Source organism: Sciurus vulgaris (genome assembly GCF_902686455.1).
Source record: "Sciurus vulgaris genome assembly, chromosome: 3".
NCBI lineage: Eukaryota > Metazoa > Chordata > Mammalia > Rodentia > Sciuridae > Sciurus > Sciurus vulgaris.
In genome coordinates this window covers 122485251-122512576 of record NC_136463.1, presented here as the reverse complement: position 1 = coordinate 122512576, position 27326 = coordinate 122485251, and the positions used below count along the sequence as shown (strand labels likewise).

At 38.2% G+C, this 27326-nt stretch overlaps 1 protein-coding gene and 2 long non-coding RNA genes across 8 annotated transcripts in view; 2 read left to right on the top strand and 1 right to left on the bottom strand.

Moving 5' to 3' along the window:
- The window catches only part of LOC306656561, a 269197-nt gene that overhangs the window by 2779 nt on the left and 239092 nt on the right, over positions 1-27326 (bottom strand). The window lies entirely within an intron of this gene.
- Positions 1-27326, top strand: part of STK39 (serine/threonine kinase 39) — a 307203-nt gene that overhangs the window by 166556 nt on the left and 113321 nt on the right. For all 6 annotated transcript variants that reach the window (XM_079131857.1, XM_079131858.1, XM_079131856.1 and 3 more), the window contains one exon: positions 1010-1077. In XM_079131857.1, coding sequence (XP_078987983.1) covers positions 1010-1077 — 68 coding nt within the window. The remainder of the gene's footprint in view (positions 1-1009; positions 1078-27326) is intronic.
- Positions 14842-15976, top strand: LOC306656560. Its single transcript, XR_013762565.1, has 2 exons — positions 14842-14959; positions 15155-15976. It is a non-coding gene; the product is annotated as an uncharacterized lncRNA (long non-coding RNA).

Genomic DNA, 27326 nt, shown 5'->3' with positions numbered 1-27326 from the left:
TAACCTAGTCCTTGACCTTTATCCTATAGCTGAGGAATCAAGACTTGCAGAGGTTGAGTGATTTGTGCAAAGTCACAGCACTGGTCAGAGGCAGATCTGGAGTTGAGTTAGGGATTTGTGCTTTGTCAGTCAACTCAGTAAGGGATAAACAGTAGGAATTTGCTAAATGATGAAAGGCAAATAATATTAATTGTAATAACAAAAATAATTATGGGCCAGAAAGCAAAGTGAGCAAAGGAAACAGCAAAAGGGATTAAAATAACTAGGATTGTTAAACATTTTATAGTTTATGGCTCACTTTCCCAGCATCTTTCGAGGAAGATATCACCCTGCCTTGTAAAAGGGAAAAACAAGATATTTCCATGAGCCTTTTCTATGGTTGCATAGCTGGTAAGTGGCAAAGCAGACTCTTGATCTGAAATCTTGTTATTTTTTCCTACTCCAACAAGTAAACCTACTAGTGTCCAAGGATTCCTAGGAATAGGGTGGAGCTATGTGGTGTAGGCATTGGAAATTGATAATCTATATTCAAGGAAACAGGCTGTGGGTGAGAAAGGCAAGAAAGATAAATGGATGCCTGTCCTACTGATTCTATCTTCCTCTGCATCTTAAGGTTTAAGGTGCCCAGCCTTTGTGTATCACCAAGGCCCAGTGGGTGAGAGTCCATTGCTCCAGTTGTAGGGCACCACTTTTGATGGTTCCACTTTGGATGGCTGACCCTACTTTGGACTTACTGCAGATCATACCAGTCATTCATAGTGTCCACTATACTACCTCAGTATACCTCAGTATATATGTCTCTTTGAAACATCTGTCCATACTTGTGATGGGAATTGGGCATCATTCTGATCTGCACTGAGAGGTGTTATGAAGCCAAACAAAACCTGCACGTCTAAAGTCCTAGTTTTGAAATTTCTGGAAAGGGAGGTATGGTTCAAGGGATATGATGCAATTTTATTCATTCCTCTTCCAATAAATTTTACAACACCATTTTGTTGTGTTTTTAAAGGGCCAACCCAATGCAAGTGAAGACTACAGAGAAGCTTCTTGCGCTGTGAACCTCGTTTTAAGATTGAGGTAAATAATACTATTGTTTATTTTCTGTCATTTTTCTTATAGTGCAATATGCTGATCTCTTTCATTAACTTTCCATGACATTAGCATAAAATAAAATTGTTTTAACTTATTTGATTTCCCCAAACAACCAGCGTATGCCATATTCCCAGAACTAATTGTGCTCTTTTAATTGCTTGCTAAAGAAGACCAAAGGAGAAAAGCACCATATGAGAGTCTGCCGGCTCAGGGTGCTCGTCATTAAGCTTTTTTTTTTTTCCTTTTCTTTCTTGGGTATTTCCTTTTATTTTTTTTAACAATGTAAGATCACAGTAAGAGATTTTTAATGAGTTTCTTTCACACTCCAGCAGTCAGTCTCTGACAGAAATAAACCATGCTTGTACTACAAGTTGCCTGTTCAGAACATTTTTCAGTGGCAGGTTTGATCAGCCACTGTGGAGAAATGACAGATATATTTTGAAAGAACCTTCATTCTTCTAGGAAATGGATACAAATATGGTCCCTGACAGTTGATAGCCTAGCGAATGAAAGTTGTTGCTATTTTAAGAAGTTTTTAATTTAAAGGTCTGTCTGCAGATAATTCTTTGTTGAGCATTTGGTATCTCATGAGAAAAGAAAACTACTTAACCCTAATTGTAAACAGCTTAATTTACCAGATCAATCAGAATATTATCACATTTTGGAGGTGTTCTAAAGGAAGTTTTGTGTGTGTGTGTGTGTGTTCTCTCCTGACAATTGTACAAATAAAGCATGTGTGGCTAATGACATGTTCACATGTTCAGAACTACAAAAAGTGGGTTTATGGTCATGATTAGTTTTTGCCCTCTAAGTCATCATGTCCATCAAGGCGTATTATCACCACCAGTCACCTGGAACTTCTGATGGTCAGTTCCTCTGCAGTGCATTTTCATGTACTTACCAGGAGGACCTCACAGGAACCCTTGGTGTGATTTAATTCAGAGTTGATTTCCCAGCTAAGAAGTGCAACTATTGCAAGACTCTTTTCCTGATATTTGAAAGTAAACTTGATTATTATTCATAATTAGCGAATTTAGCTATTGACAAGGAATGAAGTAGACTGTTCCCTTTTGTTTGCTTTTAGAATCAGATATTTCTCTCATTTATTTTCTACTTGTTCAATTATTTATTCATTCAACCAATATTTACGAGGAACCCACTCTGTGCCAAGAGCTCTGTGCCAGGTCCAGTGTTTGTCATTGAGGTGCAGGGTGAGGGAAACTATGGAGGTTCAGTCTCGCTCCTTGAGCATACAGGGTTGGAAGTGACCTTGAGCATCCAGTAATCCAGTCTCTTTGTATATGCAGGAATCTTTTCTCTGATTTTCTTGCTGGATGCTCATCCAGCCTCTGAGTATACTTCAGCTCTCTTTTTCTCCACGATTCCCCCTATGATACTGAAAAACTTTGTTGATTCCTTATCCTTCTGAAGATTCAAATGACCTTCATATGGGCTTTAATTCTGCCCCTTAGAGTAAATGTCAGATTCTCTGGATAAAAGTCTACCTTGATATGTGTCCAAAATGTATGATCCTGAACTTTGCCCCGGTTATTGTTTTGCTCTAGGTACTAGAACTGTATAAAACAAATGCATTTCCTCACTTTTCTGAGAGAGTCATTATATATTTTGTTCTTCCCTTTTCCTAGGCAAAAATACTGCATCTTTAGCCTTGCTTCTTATAATATAGTTTCTTCATTGCCCTGTAGTCCTGGTTGCTCACTTTTGTTAACATTTAGTTTGTTCCTGCTTTGGTCACCTCTTCTTTTATGAGTCTAGGTTGTCATGTTTATAAGCTTGGGACTTAGATCACTAATCCTGCAAGATACTCCATGAAGAAAGGTTCTACATTTAAATAAATGAAGAACTAATATATACTATTCATCCGTTTGCATAACACATACCAACACACACACACACACACACACACACACACACACACACACAAACACCTTTTTTGGAAACCATAGGAACATTTAACGTTAAATGTTCTAAAAAGTTCCATATGAAAGGAATTTGTTTTACTTCAATCTAAATCTTTTTGACTCAGAGGTGTTTTCATGCATTTATTTCCCAGTTTTAACTGTGTCCCATTTCAATGTAGCACCCGTGTTTAAATAGGACTCCCATGTTGTCTGAGCAGGGTGGAAAAATGGTAGTGAGGTCTTGTTTTTGCAATGCACACTCTTTCTCTTTTATCAGCCTAGGTTTTCATTGTTTTCTGAAATATCAGTGCATATTGGTGACACAGTTAGCATGATACAGCAGAAACCAACACAGTCATTTTGTTGTTTTTAAGCCTAGTTCTGAACCACAGCTTGTTTTGAAACTCTGAGTATGACTTAGGTATCATTAGAATATCAACCTGTTTGCATTGACTCATGTCTTGCCTGCCATGTATTTCAGTCATGATCATCTGTGTATCATATTAATTACAATGTTTGGGTAAATGTCAGTTGCCCATTTGATAAACCTCTCTTTTAATCGTTACTGAAAACATTGATTACTGTATTTAGTTCTTTAAGGGAGAGTCGGTGGTCTCACATTTGTTTGAAGCCACTCATTTTTAAAAAAAATTGTTTTATTTTTAATTGACACAGAATGATTATACATATTTATGGAGTATGATTGATATTTTATAATGTGTAGTTGATCAAATTAGGGAAATTAGCATATCTATCATCTCAAACATTTATCATTTCTTTGTGTTGGGCATATTCAAAATCTTCTCTTCAAGGTTATTTAAAAATATGTAATAAATTATTGTGAAGTATATTCTTCCTTTATACTATGAACTCTAGAACTTATTCCTCCTTTCTAATTGTATTTTGGTACCTGTTCACCAACCTCTCCCTGTCTCCCTCCCCTCCTACCCTTCTAGCCTCTAGAAACCACCATTCAACTCTCTATGTCTATAGAATCCACCTTTTAAAACTTCTTCCTATAAGAGAGATCATTTGGTACTTGTCTTTCTGTGTCTGGTTTGTTGTCCTTATCATAATGATCTGTAGTTCGTACTGCTTTAAATGACAGGATTTCATTATTTTTTGTGACTGAATAGTACTCCATGGTATGTGTATTTGCACCACATTTTCTTCATACATTCGTTAGCTGATGGGCACTTAGGCTGTTTTCATTTCTTGTCTACCTTGAGTAGTGCTACAGTAAACATACAAGTGAGTACTAGTGTCTCTTCAACACACTGGCTTCCTTTCCTTTGGATTTGTGTGTACACACACACACACACTCAGTAGTGGAGTTGCTTGATCATATGTGTCCTATTTTTATTTTATTTTTTTAGGAACCTTGATAGAATTTTCCAAAATGGCTGTACTCATTTATATTCATACCAACAGCAAAAGTAGTTTCCCTTTCTGCACTTCCTTGCCAGCACATGTTTTCTTTTGTCTTTGTCATAATAGCCATTCTAACTGGGGTGAGGTGATATCTCTTTATGGTTTTGATTTGCATTTCCCTAATGGCTAGTGTTGTTGAGAGGGATGTCCTTGTACTTCATTGAGAAGTAGCCTTTGAAAATTAAAAGTTAACTGCTCTTATATTTCTGCGATCATTCTGTGTTAAAGTAAATGTAAACTAAAAGTCTTTATTCATCCTGTGCACATTGAGCACTTACAAAGTGCAAGGCACTGTTCTAGGTGCTGCGATGTAAAGATGTAACGGTGGCAGACAGGAAAGACAGATTTCTTGACCCCAGGGAGCTTATGCTCTAAAGTCAGGGAGAGGAAAAATGTAAGTATTCAAATTCTGTGTCTGTCATAACAAATTCTCTAAAGGAAACTCTGTGTCTGTGTTTATGTCAGGAGTATAGAAAGTAAGGGGAATGTTATTCTACATTATAAAAGGCGTATTAGTTTTCTGTTGCTATGTAAAAAGTTGCCACAAGTGTAGTGACTTCAAACAGCAGCCATTTGTTTTCTCAAAGTGTCTGTGGGTGAGAAGTGTGAGCACAACCTGGCTAGGTTACCTGCTCATTGTCTCAAAGGCTGAGTTATAAGGCATGCTCTGATGGAGCCGAAGGTCCTCTTTCAAATTCATTTGGGCTGTTGGCAAAATTTAGTTGTTTGCTATTGTGGGCTAAAGCCCTGAGCTCTTGCAGGCCACCCCCTCTGCAGAAGGTTCCACAACATGACTGCTTTCTCAAGAGTAGCAGGAGACCATCTTCCCTCCCCTCCAAGGCCTCAGTCCTTCTGGTAAAGATTTTACCTGTTAAAGCAGTCTCACCTAGTAAACCTCCCCTTTGATGAACTTAAAACCACATGATTCAAAGCCTTAAATACATCTGCAAAATCCCTTCACATTTGCCACATAATGTAACATAATCACAGGAATGACATCCCGTCTTATTTTCAGGTCTTTCCATACTCCAGGGAAGAAGATTGTGCAGGGCATGTATTCCAGGGAACAGAACTATTGTGGCCATTCAAGAGTTCTTAGAAGACCTCTCTGAGTAAAGTGATAACTGAGCAGAGACTCTGTGATAGAGGTGAGGAATCAAGCCACAAGTAGGAGTGAACAGCAATTGTAAGACTCCATTTGGGAAGCAACTTTTAAGCAGTTATAAAAACAACCAGGGAACCAGTATGGGCAGTGTGGTAGAAGATGAGGTCCATAGTCAGTGCAGGAACCCAGTCAGGTAGGGCTCTGTAGCTTGTGGAGAAGACTTTGGCTTTCACTCTTTGAGAATGGGAAGCTGCTGGCCCATGAGAAGAGTGATACGATCTCAGTTAATCTCAAGAGAGTGCGGCAGTTGCCTGAGAGAGAACTGACTGTATAGAGACCACTTAGAGTGCAGTGAGAGCCCCTCGGCAGATGACTACAGTGATTCAGTGAGTGGTGGTGTGACTTGGACCAGGGTGGGGACTAATGGAGGTGGCAAATAATAATTGAATTCTGGGTTGGAGGTAAGAGCTCAAAGACTACTCAAGATTTTGGCCTGAAAATATGGGTTATTAGAGTTGTTTCCTGAGTTGGACAAGAGAGTTGGAGTAGAATCAAGAATTTAGTTTTGGACATGGTGAGTTTGAACCATCTGTTAGACATCGATGTGGAGTTGTCAAGTAGGCATTTGGATGCATGATTTCAAAGATGTTTGGGCTAGAGATGTAAATATGACAACTATTGGTGCATACATCATTTAAAATGATAAATTTAGTTGAATCATCTAGGGAGTGAGAGAATGTAGAGAGAGGGCTAGTATCACACGTAGTACACAGGTAAGCAGTCAGATTGAGAGGCAGAGGCTGGCCAGGGAGAGGAGAGTGGGGCTCCTATAAACCAAATGGAGGAAGTGTTTCCAGAATGGAGGAGTGTAAAGCTGCATGAAGTGCCGATAATAGATCATCTACAATGAGAACAAAGAATTCACCATTGTATTTGGCAAAACAGAGTACATTCTTGACCATGGCAAGAACTGTTTCAGGGAAATGATTGGGACAAGAGCACAGTTACACTGAGCTGAAGACACAGTGGGAAGAATGAGACCAAGGAAAGATCATTGTTAGCCCAGGTAACTCTCACTAGAAATTCTTCATACAAGGGAGCAAAAAAATGGGGCAATAGGTCAATGAGAATATGGGGAAAAGAGAGATTTTTTAAAAGCATGTTTATAAGTAAGTGGAAAAATCCACTAGAGAACAAAAGATTGAGAGTGGGGACATTGTAAGACTTATGTCCCTCAACAGGTAAGCAGGGGTAAAAGTCGGGTAGCCATGTAGGTGTTAGCATTGGACAGGAGAATAAAGAGTCCAGTGCTGGACAGTGCAGGCCCATGAGGGGAGGCAGCAAGAGTTCCCAGGAGGTAGGTGTAGAAGTCCTCTTCTGTTGTTTGTACTGTCCAGTAAAATAAGGAATGTCATCATTTGAGAGAGGAAGGAAAAGAAGGTGTTAAAGGTATAGAAAGAGAGGAAGGTAATTGTGTAAGACAGCAGGAAAGTAAATCTTTCAGGGGAATGTGGTAAGATTAATAGGATGCACAGAGATCATTTGAGGTTAATGACTATGAACTTTAAGTGTCCTTGAAATGGACATTATCCTAATGTCCCACAATGTAAGAGAGTGTGTGTGTGTGTGTGTGTGTGTGTGAGAGAGAGAGAGAGAGAGAGAGAGTCTGAAATGAAAACACATTTAAAAATAGTCATAGTGGTCCTTTGAGTAACACTGTTTAAGTAATAAGTAAAAACAGGTCATAGAATTACCATCAAGATGATCTCTTATGTGCAGGTGGCAATCCCTGGCCCTCTCTTCTCACCACCACTACCTGCTTATAGGTCTGACTTCTTTCTGTTAAAACCTTCAAAGCTACTGGTTCCTTCAGAATCAAAAGCCTGCCCTCTGGTATTGGTCCCTACTATATGATTTCTTCACACCCACTCCCCATTTGAAATCTACTCTGGATCATTGGTAACTCTTTTAGGTCCAAATAGCTATCTCCTGAACCAGCCTATATGGTAGGATGATAGAAGGCTCTTCTCAGTCAGTGTTTATCAGATTTTGAAACTAAAATCTTTTGTAACCCTTTCATTCAGTTCCGTTGCATGTCAGGGTTCTGATATGAGTGTGCATATGTACATGCATGCACTTTCATGTATTTACATGTATATGCACACATATGTACATACTTGCATAATATGCATATGCATTTATGTATGCCTTCCCTCCATCTCCATCAATCATTGGCCTATAAAATCTGTGGATATCAGCAGGTGTGCTTGCCTTTTTAATACCAAGGCTACTTGGGCATGGCATTCATGTGTGTTTTGTTCCTCAGATTAGCGGGTAGGAGACTTCAGTTCAAGTCAGCCTTCTCTCAATCTTAAACTAATGCTATATGGGTGGCTGTCCTCACCTCTTGGAAAGGTCACCCTGACTTTTTTTTGATATAGCACTTTACAGACCCACCTTCTAGGAGCATGACTTCCTTTCTCATTGCCTGCCTGTCTACCCCCTCCCCTTCTCTTTGAAAAGCCTGTCTTCATTATGTGAGTAGGAAATGGAGAAATATTGTTTTCCCAAATGTCCCATTCCACAAGAAGACAAATATATTGTGGATACAGGTAGTTTATTTCCCAGTTATTTTTTCAGTTCTAGTGGTCATAGGCAAAAGACTAATTCCTTTCTTGAGAAAATGTATTATTGCTTTAATTTGCTTTTAGAAGTGATTCATTATATGTAAGATTGAAAAAGTAGGTTTAAACTTTAGGTCTCAATGTTAAACACTAGAGATAAAGTGTCAGTTTTTCCTTGTTTTTATATGTACTTTGCAAATGTTTTCTTGTCCATTAGGTATGTAAATGTGCTCTATTACACAAAAAAAACAAGTATCATAAAGTCAGGTATGATATAAGGAAATGTTCTTAAACACATCTCAAGAGAAAGATATCAAGTGGGCTACCTTGTAATTTATATACTATCAGGAGATGGTAATAAAAATTCTGACTTAAGTCAAAAATTATACATATATTTTGCCATTAGTATATTTTTCATAATTTAAAAAGTCACATATTTGATGTAAAACATGCATTTTTTTATAATGAGGGCATTGGTTTGGAAAAATATTAAACTTATTAGTTAAATTCTTAATTCCTTTGTGTTCAGTGCTGTTCATCTTTGACAGCTCAGCTCTATGGATTACATTTACAGCTTTGCTGAGCACAGACATGACAATTGTCATACACATAGATATTCTGATATGGTGTGTCCCATAACCAGCTTATACTGAATTTGCCTTGTTTTTATACAGTAGTATCATTAGACCTTGATACACCAGTTAATGCAATGGCTTTGTTATGATTTTAACAAAAATTCAACAGTATAACAATTTTTGACTAATTTGTTTTACCTAATTTGACACTATTTTAATTTCTCTATTAAAAGGTAAAATGCTTATTAGTAAATTATGATTTCATAAGGAAAGCTAGATCTGTTAGAAACAATGTTGATCACTCTTTAAGCATTAGTATGCCTTAATTCTAATTCTATCATTTCACTATTCAGAAGAAATTAGAATTCTTAGGCTATTTTCCATCCTGCAAAATAGGGTTAATTGCAAAATTCTTACTAGTTAAATGACTGGGAGGCTTGATTACTTTTTTTCCCAAAAGGTTAGAAAGTACAGGCATAGTGTTCAGTTGTGCATTGCTTTTTAGTACATGTTCCTTTTCCCCCTCCTCAATACATTACTTATTTGCTGCTTTCTTTGTGCATGGCTTTGTTGAAAACCCCAAGATGAATAGGACAAGGTTTCTGCACTCCAAGAGCTTACCATGTAGGCGGAGAGATCAGATCCCGCACAAATGACTCTAATGCAAGGTAGAAAGTGATAAATGCAATATGAAGACAGATAAAAAGAAGAGCTATGGGTAGTTAGAGGAAGGTGAGAGGCCTTTTTTCTGGATGTTATCTTTCGTTTGCTTGTTTCCATAGTAACTGGTGTTTATGTTTTTCAGCAACCACATTTCGAGAAGAGTAATGGGTAGGGCGAATCCAGGGGCAGTGTCAGGCCATGGGCTTTGATGAGGGCTTGCAGTCTTCAATTATTTCTGACAGGACCATGTTTATTTTTCAGTGAGTGTTATGTACTATTATGTAAGTGCCAAATTATTATAAATATGATTTTTTAGCCTGAAAAATATTTGCATTTTACTTAAATTTTTGGATGTTCTTTTCGGGCATTCCTTTCCTTTGAGACTTAGAATACTTTATTGTTAGTGGTGTCCTTCAATGAAATGCAGTACCTTCTATGTGCCAAGACACATGGAAGACAAAGATATCAATTGGGCTACCTTGTAATTTATATACTGTCAGGAGATGGTAATAAAGTTTCCGACTTAAGTCAAAAATTACACATACAATAGCATGTTATGTACTTTTTTGGTTAATCGTCATAAACCACCGTAATACCAGTGCTGTCATTACTGACATTCCACAGGTGAGGAGGTCAAGTTTCAAAGTTGCGTAATCATTTGTCCAACATTATAAAACTCTTCAGAAGCAAAAATAGGTCTTGAACCTAGCTCTGTTTAACATGCCAGTCTTTGTTCTTTTCCACTTGACCCTCTGGCCTTGCTTTGTTTAGTCCTTCCTGAATGTAGTAAAGAAACTCATGTGCTTAAAGGAATGTCACATTTACCTGTCTTCTCATTAACATTTCATGAAAATATTCCTTTAACAATGTTTCCTGATAAACTCATCATTAAATATTGTGACAGGAATACCTGAAAATATTTTTCTTGGAGGAGATGCTCAAGATGATGATTCAAATAGCAGCCAGCATTTATGGTGTTTTATAATTTTAAAGGCATGGTCACGTCACTTGCCTGCTTTAATTTTTCCATTCGTCCTACATTTGCTGCCAAAAGATGAAAAAGAAAGAAAAATCAGAGATGTTAGGTAGATTTCTATTTCTGATAGTCTTGAAGCTGCTTCATCTAGCCTGGCAGGCATCTGAGTCTTCTGATGCTAATCCAGCAGTGTGATACTTTGAATACAGGTGGCATAGGGTAGTGTAGGGTGTTGCCTTTTGTATATCAAACTTGCGTGCTGGTAAACATGGTAAAGGAAGGAAGGCTTATACTCAAAACAATCTGGAAGTACAAGGGGAGCAAAATAGAAGAATTTAAAACCACTCATTGTGAGATTGTCATTTTGTGATATTGATGAGAAAGACTATCATCAATAGGGGTTGTATTGAGGTCTTTAAAGATATTATTCCTATTTTATTTTTAAGCCATATGTGGTCATCCTAGAGATTTAGAAAATCAGTAAACTAAAAGAAAAAGGGAACAAAAAATAAAATTACACATTTGCATCACCCAGAAATAAATCATTATTATCTTCTTGATAAATATTTTTCTAGACCTTTCTTCTATATACATATCAATACAAACTTTAAATTCTAAAAAATCCTATTCTATAAGTATTTTTATAAAACATTAGTTTATCATCTGCTTTGCCATATGTCCTAGATATCTTACATATCAATGAATATGACTCCATATACTCATTTTTAATGGCAGCTTTATATTTTCATTGATGGGCTAAAAATTTATATTACTTGAAAAGTATGGGGCTGAGGATGTAGTTCGGTGATAGAGTGCCTAAGCATTTGTGAGGTCCTGGGTTAGATCTATAACACCATGGGGGGAAAATGTATTATTTGATATTTACGGATTTCCTGGTCTTTCAGTATGGCAGCATATAAAAGCTTATACCATGTGTAAAGATGATGTTTGAAAACTGTCCAGTAGAAAAATCCCATTAGCATTGAATTTTGACCTTAGTGAAATGCTCTTACACTTTGGGAAACCTGAAAATGCATAACTGAGTGAGCCCAGGATCAAAGCACAGGGGGATTACCTAGGGACTGGTTGTGGCTCCTGGGTCAACATCCCTGTAGAAGCAGTAACTGTTTCTCAGTCTGTGACAGGACTGTGTTCTTAGAGCAGGATTTTACCTAAAGCCCTGCACTGAGAAGCTGTAAAAACAAGTGATGTGTGTGTGTGTGTGTGTGTGTGTGTAACTTGCTCATCAGTAATAGAACACAAAGAAGGAATTCTGTTTTAAAGTTCTTCATTTGATTTTTCCTTTCAATATATATTTTTAAGAGAATCCTCCTTTGGCTGCTTGCTGTGAGCGCCCTGGCAGTGACATGGGGATATAACAGTCAGAGGAAGTAAGAGGTCAGTGTTATGCTCTTAGAGCCGCACACAGTGCCCAGTGTGCATTAGACCTCTAATAAATGTGTTACACAAATGCCAGCTGGATGATTCTTAACAAAAGGGACATTTCGCAAACTTTGTGGGGATATTTGGGGGCAGCTTTTTGTTCTTGATATTATAGCTGAAATGTGGACAAAAATACTTGTTAACATTTCATTTACAGAAATTCCTAAGCAAATTAATAATTTGGGTATAACCTCTATATTTTTGTCCTTTTAAATACTCTGCCTTTAAAATAAATATGAACTCCCCGCTGCAAGGATTGCAAGGACAGTTTCTGGCAGAGACGTAAAAGAAATCATGCTGCACACAGCCTTGCCTGAGCATTCTCTGCCCTTCATATTACCCTAACCTGGATTGCTTCCCCTGGGGTTGTCAACTAGTATTCCTTGGCTTTACTTATCTCTGGGTCTCAAGTCTCAGTGTTCATGTTTAATCATACCAGTGTGATATGCTTCTTTCCCTGGACCCCTCTCTGGCAGAATGTTCCCTAGTAAATAAAGAGTCTTCCTCATTCTCCATTTTCCCATGGAAACGGTGATGGAGCCAGGCACCGGTAAGCGGCTAAAAGGTAGAAGCCTGCCTGTCTCTGTGGAGCACACCCATACCTGTAGCCCTGGGCCAAGTGTTTTCAGGGGAGCTCCTCATCAACCTCAGAGAAGTGGGGTGGATTGGGAAGCATCACATGACTAGTCAGTGTCAGTACCAGGCACTGAGCCCCAACATCAGCCTAAAGAGTGGAGCTGCAGGGCAACCTCTTTGCTATCCCTTCAGTGCAGTGTCCACTGCAGGGTGATTGGCTATTGGTCTTGCATGCTGGACCAATGGATCATACATTTTTGAGATTCATACATCTTCCCTGGGTTCTCGCTTCTTTATCATGAGTCTTTTAGTGTCATATCACAGAGAGGCATGAGGAAAAAATGCACATACCTTGAAAAATAGTGCTTCCCTTAAAAACTTTGATGGCATTTAAGTCAATGTTAAGTCAATATTACTTTAGTTGAAATTTTAACAAATGCTTTAGTATTTTCTGTTATCCTTTCTGTTGCTCTGCAGAGCCTGTTTCCCTTATCCTTTTTTATATTCCACCTTTACTGGCTGCTGATGAGGTAACCTGCTGCTCTTAGCATTCTAAAAATTCTCCTCTCCAGTTTTATCAGGGAAGGTTGTCTCTTAGGACTTGTCCTCTTGATCAGAGCTGAATAATTCTGGAGACTGTTTGCAAAGTTATTTCAGTTCTCAGTTACCATATCCCTGGAGATAACGAATGGTAAGATTTCTCCCTCAAATGTTGAGTCTTGGAAAGGTAACAAGAATATTTCAGTTTGGGGGCTTTCTTTGCAGTAACTTTTCTTTCCCCATTGAAACCAGACTTTCAGGAATATAATTTCAACTTTATTTGGCAATCCCCAAAGTGCTAGAAAACTTTGTTCTCCTTGGTAAAATTCATCTAGTTGTTAACTCCTTGTGTTGTGGGAAATCTTGCTGCTCAGTGAATTTCATTGGTTGGTCTTCGTATTAGCTTTCCATCACTGCCATAAAAAATTAGCACAAACCCAGTGGCTTAAAACAGTACAAACTGATTATCATCCAGCTCCATAGGTTAGCAGTTCAGCAGGAGTCTCCGTGGGCTAAAATCAGAACATTCACAGGCGGCATTCCTCCCTGGGAGCCCGTTGGGGACAGTCTTTCCAGCTTCTAGAATCTGCAAGCATCCCACCCTCCTGATGCCCTTCTTCCATCTGCAAAGTCAGCACATTACAAACACTTGACCCTGCTTCTGTCATCACCTCTTTCCCCTGACTGCAGTGAGAAAAGGTTCTCTGCTTTCAAGGACCTGTGGGATTAGAATGGTCCTTCCTGGATAATCCAGGATAGCCTCCATCTCAAAGTTCCTAATAACATCATCTACATTTGCCACATATGGTAACATATTTATAGGTTCCTGAGATTTGGCCATGGACATGTTGTGGTGGGGGAGGGGAGGCATTGTTCTAATAGTAGAGATTTTTAAATCTCTCTTCAGTTCATGGGGTATCATTTCATCCCTAGCTTTTGTTATGCTTTCTTTCCGATTCCACATTTCTTGATACTTCAGAGCCAAATGCAGCACCTGCCACATTGCTAATATTCAGACTCCTCTGAATTGGGCAAGTGAACTTTAGTGACCTTGAATTATTATTATGGAACACTTGTAGAGTGCCCCAGTATTTCCCAGATGCTATGAAGAAGATAGGCCTATATAGGCATCTTACCTTTTTCTATCATTATGTGTAAGATATAGTCATATGGAAATATGCAGTTGCCTGTCTTATTCCTTTTAGAGGGCAAGAGGGATTGCTTAGGAATACCAAGTAATTTGTAGATGTGTGCCTCCCACAGTGTCTCTGGCAGAGGTGTGAATCTGTGGGTTCCCATGTGCTCCTTCCTTGGCATCTGACACCCAGTTCTCTGCTGGTATAGTACACAGGGGTCCAGCCTTTACACCACAGCAACTCTAGCCCACACACAGTTGACTATTTCCCAAGGCTGAGTGAACACAGAGACAGGTCAGGAGAGTGCAGGGCACAGTCAGGAACTGTAAGTTCCTAGTGGTGGCTGGATTAATAATTACCATTATAATAATATATTCTAATGTAGCTCATGTATATTATCCTATTTATAATATACATATTATTCTAACATGTAATATGGTATATAGACATATATGTAGCTATAAAATGTATAAATATATATATATAATAGTTTTTTTTACATATATAAAAAATAGCATTCCTGCTTGCCACCATGCAAAGTAATGCATTAAATGCCCATGCTTTATTTTTTTACTTACAACAATGCTGCAGAATACATACTAATATTCTCATTTACAGATTTAAAAGACCCGAAGCTCAAAAGTTAACTTAGTTGCCTAGAGAGTTACATTCCTGTCTGGTAAAAAACAGGAATTCCAATTTGTGTTATCTGATCCTGGTGGGTCCTCATTTAAATACTATTCTGTGTATTTTGAAATGAAAGAAAAGGCCAGGGGGAGGGAGGGAGGGAGAGAGAGAGAGAGAGAGAGAGAGAGAGAGAGAGAGAGAGAGAGAGAGAGAGAGAGAGACTAGATTATGCATTCTGTTATTCTTTAGGTAATGGAATAATAAAAATATTTTGGAGGCAATACATTAAGAGAATCATCAGGGCTTTTGCTAACTTAGAAGATGAAGTATATTGTCCTCACTGCCTCTATTCCTGCCATTATTTAACATTAGCTGTATATTCTGGATGTTACATGGTAGCTGGGAGGGAACTGGTTAACCTCCGGGAGTCTTCACCTTCTTTAGTCCACTCTCCTATATCCTGAGTCTTCTATAGTTTTCATGCTTGGGTTTTTGTTTTGTTTTGTTGTTTTTGGTGTATATGTGCATGCATGTGATACTAGGGATTAAATTCAGGACCTCATGCACACTAGGCAGGCACTCTACTACTGAGCTATAGTCCCAGCCTTTTTATATTTTTTGAAATAGGGTCTCACTAAGTTGTTCAGGCCAGCCTTGAACTTTTGATCTTCCTGCTTGGGCCCTCTAGTAGCTGGGATTACAGGTTCCACTTCCTCTGGCTTATGCTTATTTTTCCTTTGTGCCCAGTTCAGAGACTACCTGGACAAGGGCCTAATGGCTTAAAAGGTACTCAGTGATCAGCATTATCAGGACTATTATTGGTTGTTTCATTTGCTGATGGTGATGAAAATCTTATCAATAGCATGATACATTAGGTCATTGCTAGAGTTCACCACACTTAGTCCATGGGATTCTGTTGAGGGTATTACCTGGAAATAGGAAGCTCTGGGGCCAAATCACTTGGGAAGCATTATCAAAGAATTTCAGAGTTGGAAAGAAATGACATCAGTACCTGTTCATGGTGCCAGGTGTGGATGCCAGTAACAGGTAGACAGATGGAGATGAGTCTAAAAGGACAAACCACAGATATAAATGGAAAATACCAAGAGTCAACAACAAAGAAGGCACAAGAAACAAAGTAAGAGCCAATGATGGGAACACATGTTCCCTGGCATGTTTCTTTTACCTTGGCCCTGGTCTGCTGGGGTCTGGATGGAGATACCCTCTGAGAGGTGGCCAAGCTTGGCCCAGCATTTATGAAAGCAATGAAGAACACCAGCTTTCCTGAACTTGAAAGCACAGACTGAAAAAGAAGTCGAAAATATCCACAGTAGTTTAGGGAACTGTGGCATAATAAAAATTCATCACTTGATAAGGATCTTAATCAGAATTTGGCTGCATAGAGTAACTATAGAGATTATTTTCTGAGCTTTTAGCTGCTGGGCCATGTAGAAGTCAGACTATCACACAAACATGAGAACTACTCTCTAAAATTTTTCAGAAAATGAAACTCTATACTCTCCATTGTCAATCTACTTACCTTGGCAAGTTTCGTCAGTGAGGTTAGTAGGTAAGTGACTTTAATCTCCAAAGGACAATAAAGACTTTCAGTGAAGTTTTTAATGAATATGGATATTGGAGATTCTGTAAAATGTACTTGACCACAAAATATTTGCATAAGTCCTCTCCAAAACCTGTTGGCTTATTTTTATTTCCAGTTATGTCTCTTTTTGAAAAAAATTTCAGGACTTCTGCCCTAGCTCAGAAAACAAATCACTGGCAGAGCGGCCTGGAGTAGGAGCTTGGTCTCCCACACCCCAAAGAAGCCTGTTCTGTGTCCAAGGCCGAGCAGAGCAGGCTGCAGTGACTCCTCAAGGATCACTCTTCAATACCCCACACGTGGCATTTGCCAGTGTGCCAACTGTTTACCTTTGTTGTCTTAATGGAGAAGCTCTGAGACTTCCATTAAATCAAAGCCAGCATGTCTGTCTGGGGCTGGTTCTAGAATGTCTTGCAGAGGTCAGCTCAGTCTCAAAGCTGATGGTGCTTTCAGCCTTCTATCTGTTCTTTCTGTGATTAGATTGCACCAATTTGCTCCCTCCCCTGAAAGAAGAGGCTTTCTCTGAGAATGTTCAGATGAAGTATTAGTCCCCTAAAAGGTTCAGAATGAATGTGTATTACCACAGCATGGGCTGTACCATTTTAAACTCTCACGTTGTAAATCACACCAAGGATCTGAGTCAGATTGGCCTTTTGACTGCATTAGCCTAACAGCTCTGCTGTAGGGAGGTGGCATGTTTGCTTATTTGTACCAATATCTAAGTGGCTAAGGAGACTCTTGCTTCTCAGAATATCCTGTCTCCCTTATCTCTCCCCTCTCAGAAGGTCAAGAAGAAAATGGGGAACTGAAAAAATAAGGGCCAAAAGATATTTAACAATACTTCATTTATTTTTTTTAAATCAATTTATTGAACCATCTTTCTGGGCTTAAAAAAGTGAAAGTTTTGTTTTTCTTTGGTCACTACCTTCAAAGAGCTCTGTTGAATTTCCTTTTCCATCTTTTAATGGCATTTTGGGCATAAGGCCATAATTTTCCTGTCACTTTGGCTATAAGAAAGTTAAGTCTAGTTTAAACTTCTGTATTGTGTTCAGTTTATCTTTCCTCTCTTCCTCTCACCCATCTGTCCCCTCTGCCTGAAAAGGGGACACAGCTCTTTTACCCCTTTTTTCCCCTTTCTGGGCTGCTTTGTCCTCTTGGTCGTCACTGCTTCTCTAAGACTTAACTGGTGGCCACTCTCCTCTGAAGCAGGTGTCCAAAGGCTAGCCCTTTGGTGGGGACACTCAGAAGAAATCTCAGCCAGCTCCACTTCTTCTCTTCTCCTGGGAAAGGTTAGCAGTGGTCCTCTGGAGTTGGGTAATGACAAAATGGCTTAATTGTGTCCATCTTCCAGTTGGCTTCATTGCCACACCAAGTCGTGTGTGTGTGTGTTTGTGTACTCATATGTGTACACATGCACTCATGTGTGTGCATGCACATGCATGTATGCACATTCTAAGTCTGCTCCTTCTCAGCACCCTGTTAGTCTTGCTAGTTTTCTTTCCTTGTGGGTCATTAGGGTTAGTAATGCTAATGGGTAAATCTGTTCCTTAAGCAAGAATCAATCTAGGGAGTGAGATGCCAGTCTTCCTTCCCTCCTTGCTGTCACCTCTGATGTGTAGAATGACTCTCTGGGGGACACCTGCCATTGAGTTGATAGTGGGGAACCCTTGCACACTCCCTGGAACTAATAATGCGTGATGATTCTCTAAATTTTCTAACCCCTCCTATTGTATTTTCTGTATGTGGATAGTGGTTGAGGGAGTTAGAGGTCATGATGAGGGCTAGCATAGCCATTTTGGCCAATTATTAATAAGGTATGAAGGAAGGACTGACCTCTTTATAATAATTGCAGTACTTTTTAGAATATGGGGTGCCTGATGACTTTTATCTTTAGCATAGCATCCTAGCAGCCACCCGTGGGGCAAAGGAGAAGGTTCACTCACTATCCACTGACACACAGATTCATTCTAATGTATATTGCACAGCTTTTGGGCAAGTTACCATGGAGAATAAGCGTTGGCCTTTAAGAATCTTATGGGGCTGGGAAGATAACTCAGTTGGTAGAGTCCTTGCTTACTTTGCAAGCACAAGGCCCTGGGTTCAATCCCCAACACCGCAAAAAAAAAAAAAAAAAAAAAAAAAAAATCTTATTATACTTTAGTTTAAGAAAATAAAGGTAGGAACATAGAAAACTAAAACTAAATATATAAGGTAACATATGGTAAATTACTCAGGTAAGTATAATTAAGAATAATGGCATAGTTTCTTGAATTGCAGTGTGACCTGGAGAAGCAGACCAAGGCCCTGCTGGCCTGCAGTGGAGGATCTGCAGTGAGCAAGTCAGGTGGAAGCCAGGTGTGTGTGCTCTAGAGTGTCTCCCCAATCTGCTGTGTAGCTTCTAGCTACTCTCTAGATGGAAAGGAGGGGAACACCTAGAGTATGGAAGAAATGTGAAAAGGTACCAAGGTACAGTTTTAGGACCAACTTGATTTTTTTTTTAACGAGACTGTTTTGAAATATTTATATTCTTGTTTATAATTTTTGTCTATAATAGTTTCTAAGATGTAAATGAGTACATAAAATGTTTTGAATTTCATATATTTGGGGAATATTTACATACATATAGTAAGAAATCTTGGGGTTCAAACATAAAATTCATTTTTGTTTCAGATACACATTATACACATATCCTGCAGATAATTTTATACAGTATTTTTAGTGCACCTACGTATTGACTACAACCCATCCTATGAGGTCAGGTGTGAAATTTTCCACTTGTGGCAAATATATGCTCAGAAAGTTTCAAACTTTTGGATATCAAATTTTCAGGTTATTGTCTTAACCTGTAGTGCATTTTTAAGACTGTGCCTTTGTTTTTCAAATATTCAGTGAAAATTGTAAGGAATTTTCTGTTTACTGAATGCTTTTCTTTCTCTTCTCTGTTCAGAGTAATTCCTCTTCAGGGTACTTATTTTCTATACTTACTTGAAAGGAGTAAATGCATTCCTGTGTTTTTCCTACATTTACATGAAAAGAGAATTTTAAATAACTGTGCTCTTTGGCAATGGGCCTGTTAGAAATGCTACCTCTTGGAGTTCTCAGTCCTTCCCCTGGAGGTACTCGCTTTCTGTGACCCGAGCCACATGCGTGTTGCCTCTGCCTCCACAGAGCCCTTGCTCAGCTTGCCACACAGTCCCATGACTTGCCATGGACCTGCCCCACCCCACAGTGTAACAGATGAAGTGTGGAATTTGTGTGCTTGTAGATTTGGTGGAGTGTACATTTGAATCTTCCACTTTCTTCTCTTTTTCTGAAATACTGGTCCTTTCATAGTTCCATTCCTATTTCCTACAGAATTATTAAAGTCTGCTCTTTTCAGTGTTGGCATCGTTTTTATAAACAGCCTTTAGGTCATATTCCAGTAATTTATCATGATTACTTTAAGGACAAATCAAGCAGATTCTCAGTAGCTTCTCTTAGGTTAAAATTGACTTTATGATGTTCAGTAAATCACTGTGTTTAAGGGCTCCAAACTTATCACAGTGGCATTGGACTCCAGTTGCATATTGAGTGATAAGGAAAGGACATATATTTTTTTCCTAGTCTACTCTCTACTATATTATTAGTGTTGAAACTATGGAAAGGTCCATTAAGTCTAAGGTTACCTTAAAGGGAGGTTATCTCTGCTGTTAAACTGACAACACTCTTGATGTACTCAACAGTATGGCAAGGACCTTTCCCCCGTCCCTCAAGTCAGCTATTGTTATTTACTGATGCACCTGCATAACTCAGAAGGAAGGAGCCATAGAAAAACATTTTAACATGTTGCAGAGATGAACAAGGACTTTCAAACAACCTCTCCAGACAAGGGAAAAATAATTATTTTAAGAAAGTGCCACCTTCTCTCCAATTTGAGAGGTTGCTTTCCACTAGCTGAACACTCCTAATAATGCCCACATCTGTTATTGTTCTGATGGAAAGAATTATAAGTGTGGAGAATTATTTTATATAAAGAGATCCTCACTCTCGGGAATTTCTATAACTGCATAATCTGCAGCCTCCTCAGCACAAATGAAAAAAGGAAATTGAAATCCTCTTGCTTTAAAGTAGACATCATAATGTTACTGAAACTACGGGGGTCAGAAATTACAAGAAGATCAAAATCTTCATAGAGTAATATGTGCTAATGACAAAGTTCAGGTCAGAAACCAGGGAAAGGATTAAAAGAGGACCATGTTCCTGTTAACAGAGGCCTATGTCTTTGGCAGTGGTCGAAAGTTGTGTCTGTGTTGTGTTTTTGGCTTAATTGTAAGGTGTTGAATGCTTCCTGCAGTGTCACCCCTGCAAGGAGAATTTGCAGAGAAAATTCACATTTGCATTGCTTCCCTGTTTTAAGATTTAGAAGCAGCTGCGACATGATTTAATTGAGCAGGGAAATATTGTTTTAGAGGTTGTTTGTTTGTCTTTTTTCTGTATATACACACTTAATTGCCCCTGTTACTGTGGTTTATTTTATTTATTTTCAATTAAGAAATTAAGAATCATCAGCCTTCAGATTAGACTTGCCTCTATTAGTTATTGGTGAGTGGTTTTTGCTATCAATGACTAATAAATAGAACTCGGATTAATTAGTTCCATTTGTTCAACAAACATTTTGTTTTAGCAGTTACCGCATGTCAAACACTGTGCCAGATGTATAAAAAGTAAATAAAGCAAGTTAAATGATAAAGGACAACACTCTTGTTTCTTAGTAAAAGGTAGGCTTCAAACTGTCATTTGTATTTTCAGTCCAAAATCATTTAGTTGAAGACTGAATGGGAGTGGTGGGGAATCAGACAGTGGAGACATAAAGGTCAAAGAAGTAATAGTTCCTAACCATTGGGGATGATTATGAACTTTAAAAAAATCAGTTTAAAGCAATAGCTTGCTTTCTCCCTGTCCAAGTGTCTATTTAACATTTACATAGCATTTTGCAGAAACCAGTATCTACAGACCCCACAAAGCTCCTAAATTAGAAGGATGGGAGCTAGATTTAAGACCTTTGAAAACTGTTGTTACTGTTGTTTTCCAGGAATGCCCAGACTCCTTTGTAATCCCTGCCTTTGAAATCTGTTAACTTAACTTGAAATAAGAACTGTATCATAATTTACCTGCTTGATGATAATATACAAAAAGAAGAGTATTTGCTGCTTTGAATATAGGTTGTACGCACTGATGATTTTTAAAGGGATAACTTTTCTATACACAGATGGACAGATGGGGTGATACTAATAATCCCCTGTCCAAGAAGAATAGAAATTTCCATAAATGCTCAGAAAAATAGATTTTTTTTTGCATGCGATCACTTTACAGTATTTATTTTTGCTTAACACTCATTGATATTTGTGGGAAATGAAGTGGAAGAGTAGGTAAACACTGATTCAAATCAGAGACATAAAGGGAAATAAATAATTTCCAATAAAATCCAAAATTCATTTGAGCGTAGAAGTCCCACGAACCTGGGTCAGCAGTCTCTATCTTAGGCTGTCGCCCAGGACCCACCCCACTGGCTTTCCACTTCCTGCTTGCTTCCCCATCTCTGATTCCGAGAGCCCTAGGTCATACCTCCACTTCTGTACCTGTTTTTGGTGATCTGGCTTGGTGACTCCTTGGATTTCTTTCTGGAGGTTCTTTCGGTACCTAAACAGCTCTCAGCTCTGCTTTTTCCTCTGGTTTTGGATTTTTGTCCTCTTTTGTCAGAGGCCAGAAGCCTCCCACACAGACCGGTCCCCAGGCTCACTCTAAAGGGGTGCTGGTAACTTAGATATTCAGTTAGTGTCAAACTATGGCAAGGCTTTGTGTTTTTTGAGAGTATGCCACCTGTTGGAAACAGGGGTAGGGTATAAACATTGTGAGGGGAAAAAAAATGTTTTTAAATTGTGTTATTTTAAACTAAGCAAGAATTGTTAAAACAGAGGAGCTTTGCAATATTCATGGAAAATCACATGTTGAGTAATGACAGGATAAGGAGACTGATGTGAGGTACCATGGAAACATCTCGAGGAACCCAAAGTTGAGTCAACATTAATGTAAACACATGATGTAAATGAATAATCTGTTTTTACTACCTTTTTCCTTTTTCCAGGGAAGATTTGAGGTAACCTACAATATGACAACGTGACGTAGACATATACATGAAAGTAAAATTAATTTTAAAACCATCTTGAGAGGGGGAAAGAGGATTGATCCGGAAACTCAAAGTGACATAATCATTGAAAAGGAAATTTGGTTCTCAGCTGTTAGCAACCAGGAAATTAGAGAGCAGTCTAAATAGTTCTCCTTTTCTGAGCCAAGTAAACTGTAAGATTTAAAGATTATATAGTGGCAAGCTTTCGGTTGAAACTAAATTCAAGAGGAGTTTATCTCATGACTCTTTCTATAAAGAATCTTGGATGACATAGCAGAGAACTTGGCCTATAGTATTTTTGCCAAAAGTTCATAAATGTTCTTAAGTATTTTGTTCTTAGGTTGACCCTCCTTAGCAGTCAAGGGCTTGTCTTCGTTGAATTACAGCATGAATTTATTTCTTCAGGGCATAAACCAGTTTGGATCTCTTTCCTTTCTATTGATCAATTCTGAGAGAAGACCCTGAGTTTACAGTTAAGGAAATGCTTTTGGCAGGGACAAAATGTTTAGCAGCAGTCCAAGTAAAGAGTGTGACAGCCACCCAGGTGCCTGTTTGCTAAGTGCTGATAGAGGAGATTTCTTATGTTCAGATACCACATGAGCAACTAGAATGTCACCATTTTCATAGGAAAGTCATAGGATCAGCCTTTTTTGTCTCCCAGACAAAAGGGGCCCCCACTTTCAACATGCTGCAAAGAAGGATATGGGAGTAAATCATGAATTTGTTTTTAAAGATCTTGAAATATTTTTCCCAGTTGTTCAGTGAACATCGCACTTCTAAAGCATACATTATAGAAGACATGATTTTAGCATGGGATATAATTTTCCAAATAGGCATGAATAAATGACTTTCTCTTCTATAACCCATGTATATGCTTTGGAACTTTTATTATTTTATTTTTTTTTTTATTTTTTTTTTTTTTTATTGTAAACAAATGGGATACATGTTGTTTCTCTGATTGTACATGGCGTAAAGGCATACCATTTGTGTAATCATAAATTTACATAGAGCAATGTTGTTTGATTCATTCTGTTATTTTTTTCCCTTCCCCCCACCCCTCCCACCCCTCTTTACCCTCTATACAGTAGTTCCTTCCTCCATACTTGCCCCCCTCCCTAACCCTAACTCTAACCCTTCCCTCCCCCCCATTATGTGTCAACCTCCACTTATTAGCGATATCATTCGTCCTTTGGCTTTTTGAGATTGGCTTATCTCACTTAGCATGATATTCTCCAATTTCATCCATTTGCCTGCAAATGTCATAATTTTATCATTCTTTATGGCTGAGTAATATTCCATAGTATATATATACCACAGTTTCTTTATCCACTCATCAATTGAAGGGCATCTAGGTTGGTTCCACAGTCTGGCTATTGTGAATTGAGCAGCTATGAACATTGATGTGGCTGTATTTCTGTAGTATGCAGATTTTAAGTCCTTTGGGTATAGGCCAAGGAGTGGGATAGCTGGGTCAAATGGTGGTTCCATTCCAAGTTTTCTAAGGAATCTCCACACTGCTTTCCATAGCGGCTGCACTAATTTGCAGCCCCACCAGCAGTGTATGAGTGTACCTTTCTCCCCACATCCTCGCCAACACCTGTTGTTGCTCGTATTCTTGATAATCGCCATTCTAATTGGGGTGAGATGGAACCTTAGGGTGGTTTTGATTTGCATTTCTCTTATTACTAGAGATGTTGAACATTTTTCCATATGTTTGTTGATTGCTTGTAGATCTTCTTCTGTGAAGTGTCTATTCATTTCCTTAGCCCATTTGTTGACTGGACTGTTTGAATTCTTGGAGTAGAGTTTTTTGAGTTCTTTATAGATTCTGGAGATTAGTGCTCTATCTGAAGTATGATTGGCAAAGATATTCTCCCACTCTGTAGGCTCTTTCTTCGCATTGCTGATAGTTTCCTTTGCTGAGAGAAAGCTTTTTAGTTTGAATCTATCCCAGTGGTTGATTCTAGCTTTTATTTCTTGTGCTATGGGAGTCCTGTTAAGGAAGTCTGGTCCTAGACCAACAAGATGAAGATTTGGACCTACTTTTTCTTCTATAATCTGCAGGGTCTCTGGTCTGATTCCGAGGTCCTTAATCCATTTTGAGTTTAGTTTCGTGCATGGTGAGAGATATGGGTTTAGTTTCATTCTGTTGCATATGGATTTCCAATTCTCCCAGCACCATTTGTTGAAGAGGCTATCTTTTCTCCATTGCATATTTTTGGCCCCTTTGTCTAGTATGAGAAAATTGTATTTATTTGGGTTTGTGTCTGTGTCCTCTATTCTGTACCATTGATCTACCTGTCTATTTTGGTACCAATACCATGCCGTTTTTGTTACTATTGCTTTGTAGTAGAGTTGAAGATCTGGTATTGCAATACCCCCTGTTTCACTCTTCCTGCTAAGGATTGCTTTAGCTATTCTGGGTTTCTTATTCTTCCAGATGAATTTCATAATTGCCTGCTCTATTTCTGTAAGGTACGTCATTGGGATTTTAATTGGAATTGCATTGAATTTGTATAGCACTTTAGGTAGTATGGCCATTTTGACAATATTAATTCTTCCTATCCAAGAACATGGAAGATCTTTCCATCTTCTAAGGTGTTCTTTAATTTCTTTCTTTAGTGTTGTATAGTTCTCATTGTAGAGGTCTTTCACCTCTTTTGTGAGATTGATTCCCAAGTATTTTATTTTTTTCGAGGCTATTGTGAATGGGGTAGTTTTCCTAATTTCTCTTTCTGAAGATTCATCACTTATGTATAAAAATGCGTTGGATTTATGGGCATTGATCTTGTAACCTGCTACTTTACTGAAATCACTTATAAGTTCTAAGAGTTTTCTGGTGGAATTTCCAGGTTCCTCTAAATATATAATCATGTCATCAGCGAACAGGGATAGTTTGAGTTCTTCTTTTCCAATTCGTATCCCTTTAATTTCTTTGGTTTGTCTAATTGCTCTGGCCAGAGTCTCAAGAACGATGTTGAATAGAAGTGGTGAAAGAGGGCATCCCTGCCTTGTTCCAGTTTTTAGGGGGAATGCTTTCAGTTTTTCACCATTTAGAATGATATTAGCCATGGGCTTAGCATAAATGGCCTTTACAATATTAAGGAATGTTCCCACTATCCCTATTTTTTCTAGCGTTTTGAGCATGAAGGGGTGCTGTATTTTATCAAATGCTTTTTCTGCATCTATTGAAATAATCATGTGATTCTTGACTTTAAGTCCATTAATATGGTGAATTACGTTTATTGATTTCCTGATGTTGAACCAACCTTGCATCCCTGGGATGAAACCCACTTGATCATGGTGCACTATCTTTTTAATATGTTTTTGTATGCGATTTGCTAAAATTTTGTTGAGAATTTTTGCGTCGATGTTCATTAAGGATATTGGTCTGAAATTTTCTTTCCTTGATGAGTCTCTGTCTGGTTTAGGTATCAGTGTGATATTGGCTTCATAGAATGAGTTTGGGAGGGTTCCCTCCTCTTCTATTTTATGGAATACTTTGAGAAGTATTGGAATGAGCTCTTCCTTAAAGGTTTTGTAGAACTCGGCTGAGAACCCATCTGGTCCCGGACTTTTCTTTGTTGGTAGGCTTTTGATGACTTCTTCTATTTCAGTACTTGAAATTGGTCTATTTAAATTGTTTATGTCCTCCTCATTCAGTTCAGGCAATTCATATGTCTCTAGAAACCTGTTGATGTCTTCGAAATTTTCTATTTTGTTGGAGTATAGATTTTCAAAATAGCTTCTAATTATGTTTTGTATTTCCATCCTGTCTGTTGTGATATTTCCTTGTTCATTCCGAATTTTAGTGATTTGGGTTTTCTCTCGTCTTCTCTTTGTTAGTGTGGCTAAAGGTTTATCAATTTTGTTTATTTTTTCGAAGAACCAACTATTTATTTTGTCAATTTTTTGTATTGTTTCTTTTGTTTCAATTTCATTGATTTCAGCTCTGAGTTTAACAATTTCCTGTCTTCTACTACTTTTGGTGCTGTTCTGTTCTTCTTTTTCTAAGGCTTTGAGCTGTAGTGTTAGGTTGTTTATTTGTTGAGTTTTACTTCTTTTATTAAATGCGCTCCATGAAATAAATTTCCCTCTAAGTACTGCTTTCATAGTGTCCCAGAGGTTTTGATATGATGTTTCTTTGTTCTCATTTACCTCTAAGAATTTTTTAATTTCCTTCCTAATATCTTCTGTTATCCATTCATCATATAATAGCATATTGTTTAATCTCCAGATGTTGGAATAGTTTCTGTGTTTTACTCTTTCATTTATTTCTAACTTCAATCCATTATGATCTGATAGAATACATGCTAGTGTCTCTATCTTCTTGTATTTGCTAACATTAGCTTTGTGGCATAATATATGGTCTATTTTAGAGAAGGATCCATGTGCTGCTGAGAAGAAAGTGTATTCACTCTTGGTTGGATGGAATATTCTATAAATGTCCGTTAAGTCTAAATTATTGATTGTGTTGTTGAGATCTATGGTTTCTTTGCTCAATTTTTGTCTGGAAGATCTGTCCAGTGGTGAGAGCGGCGTGTTAAAATCACCTAGTATTATTGTGTTGTGGTCTATTTGGTTTCTGAAATTGAGAAGGATTTGTTTGACATACATAGATGAGCCACTGTTTGGGGCATAGATGTTTATGATTGTTATATCTTGCTGATTTATGCTTCCCTTAAGCAGTATGAAATGACCTTCTTTATCCCTTCTGACTAACTTTGGCTTGAAGTCCACATTATCGGAAATGAGGATGGATACTCCAGCTTTTTTGCTGAGTCCATGTGCATGGTATGTTTTTCCCCATCCTTTCACCTTTAATCTATGGGTATCTTTTTCTATGAGGT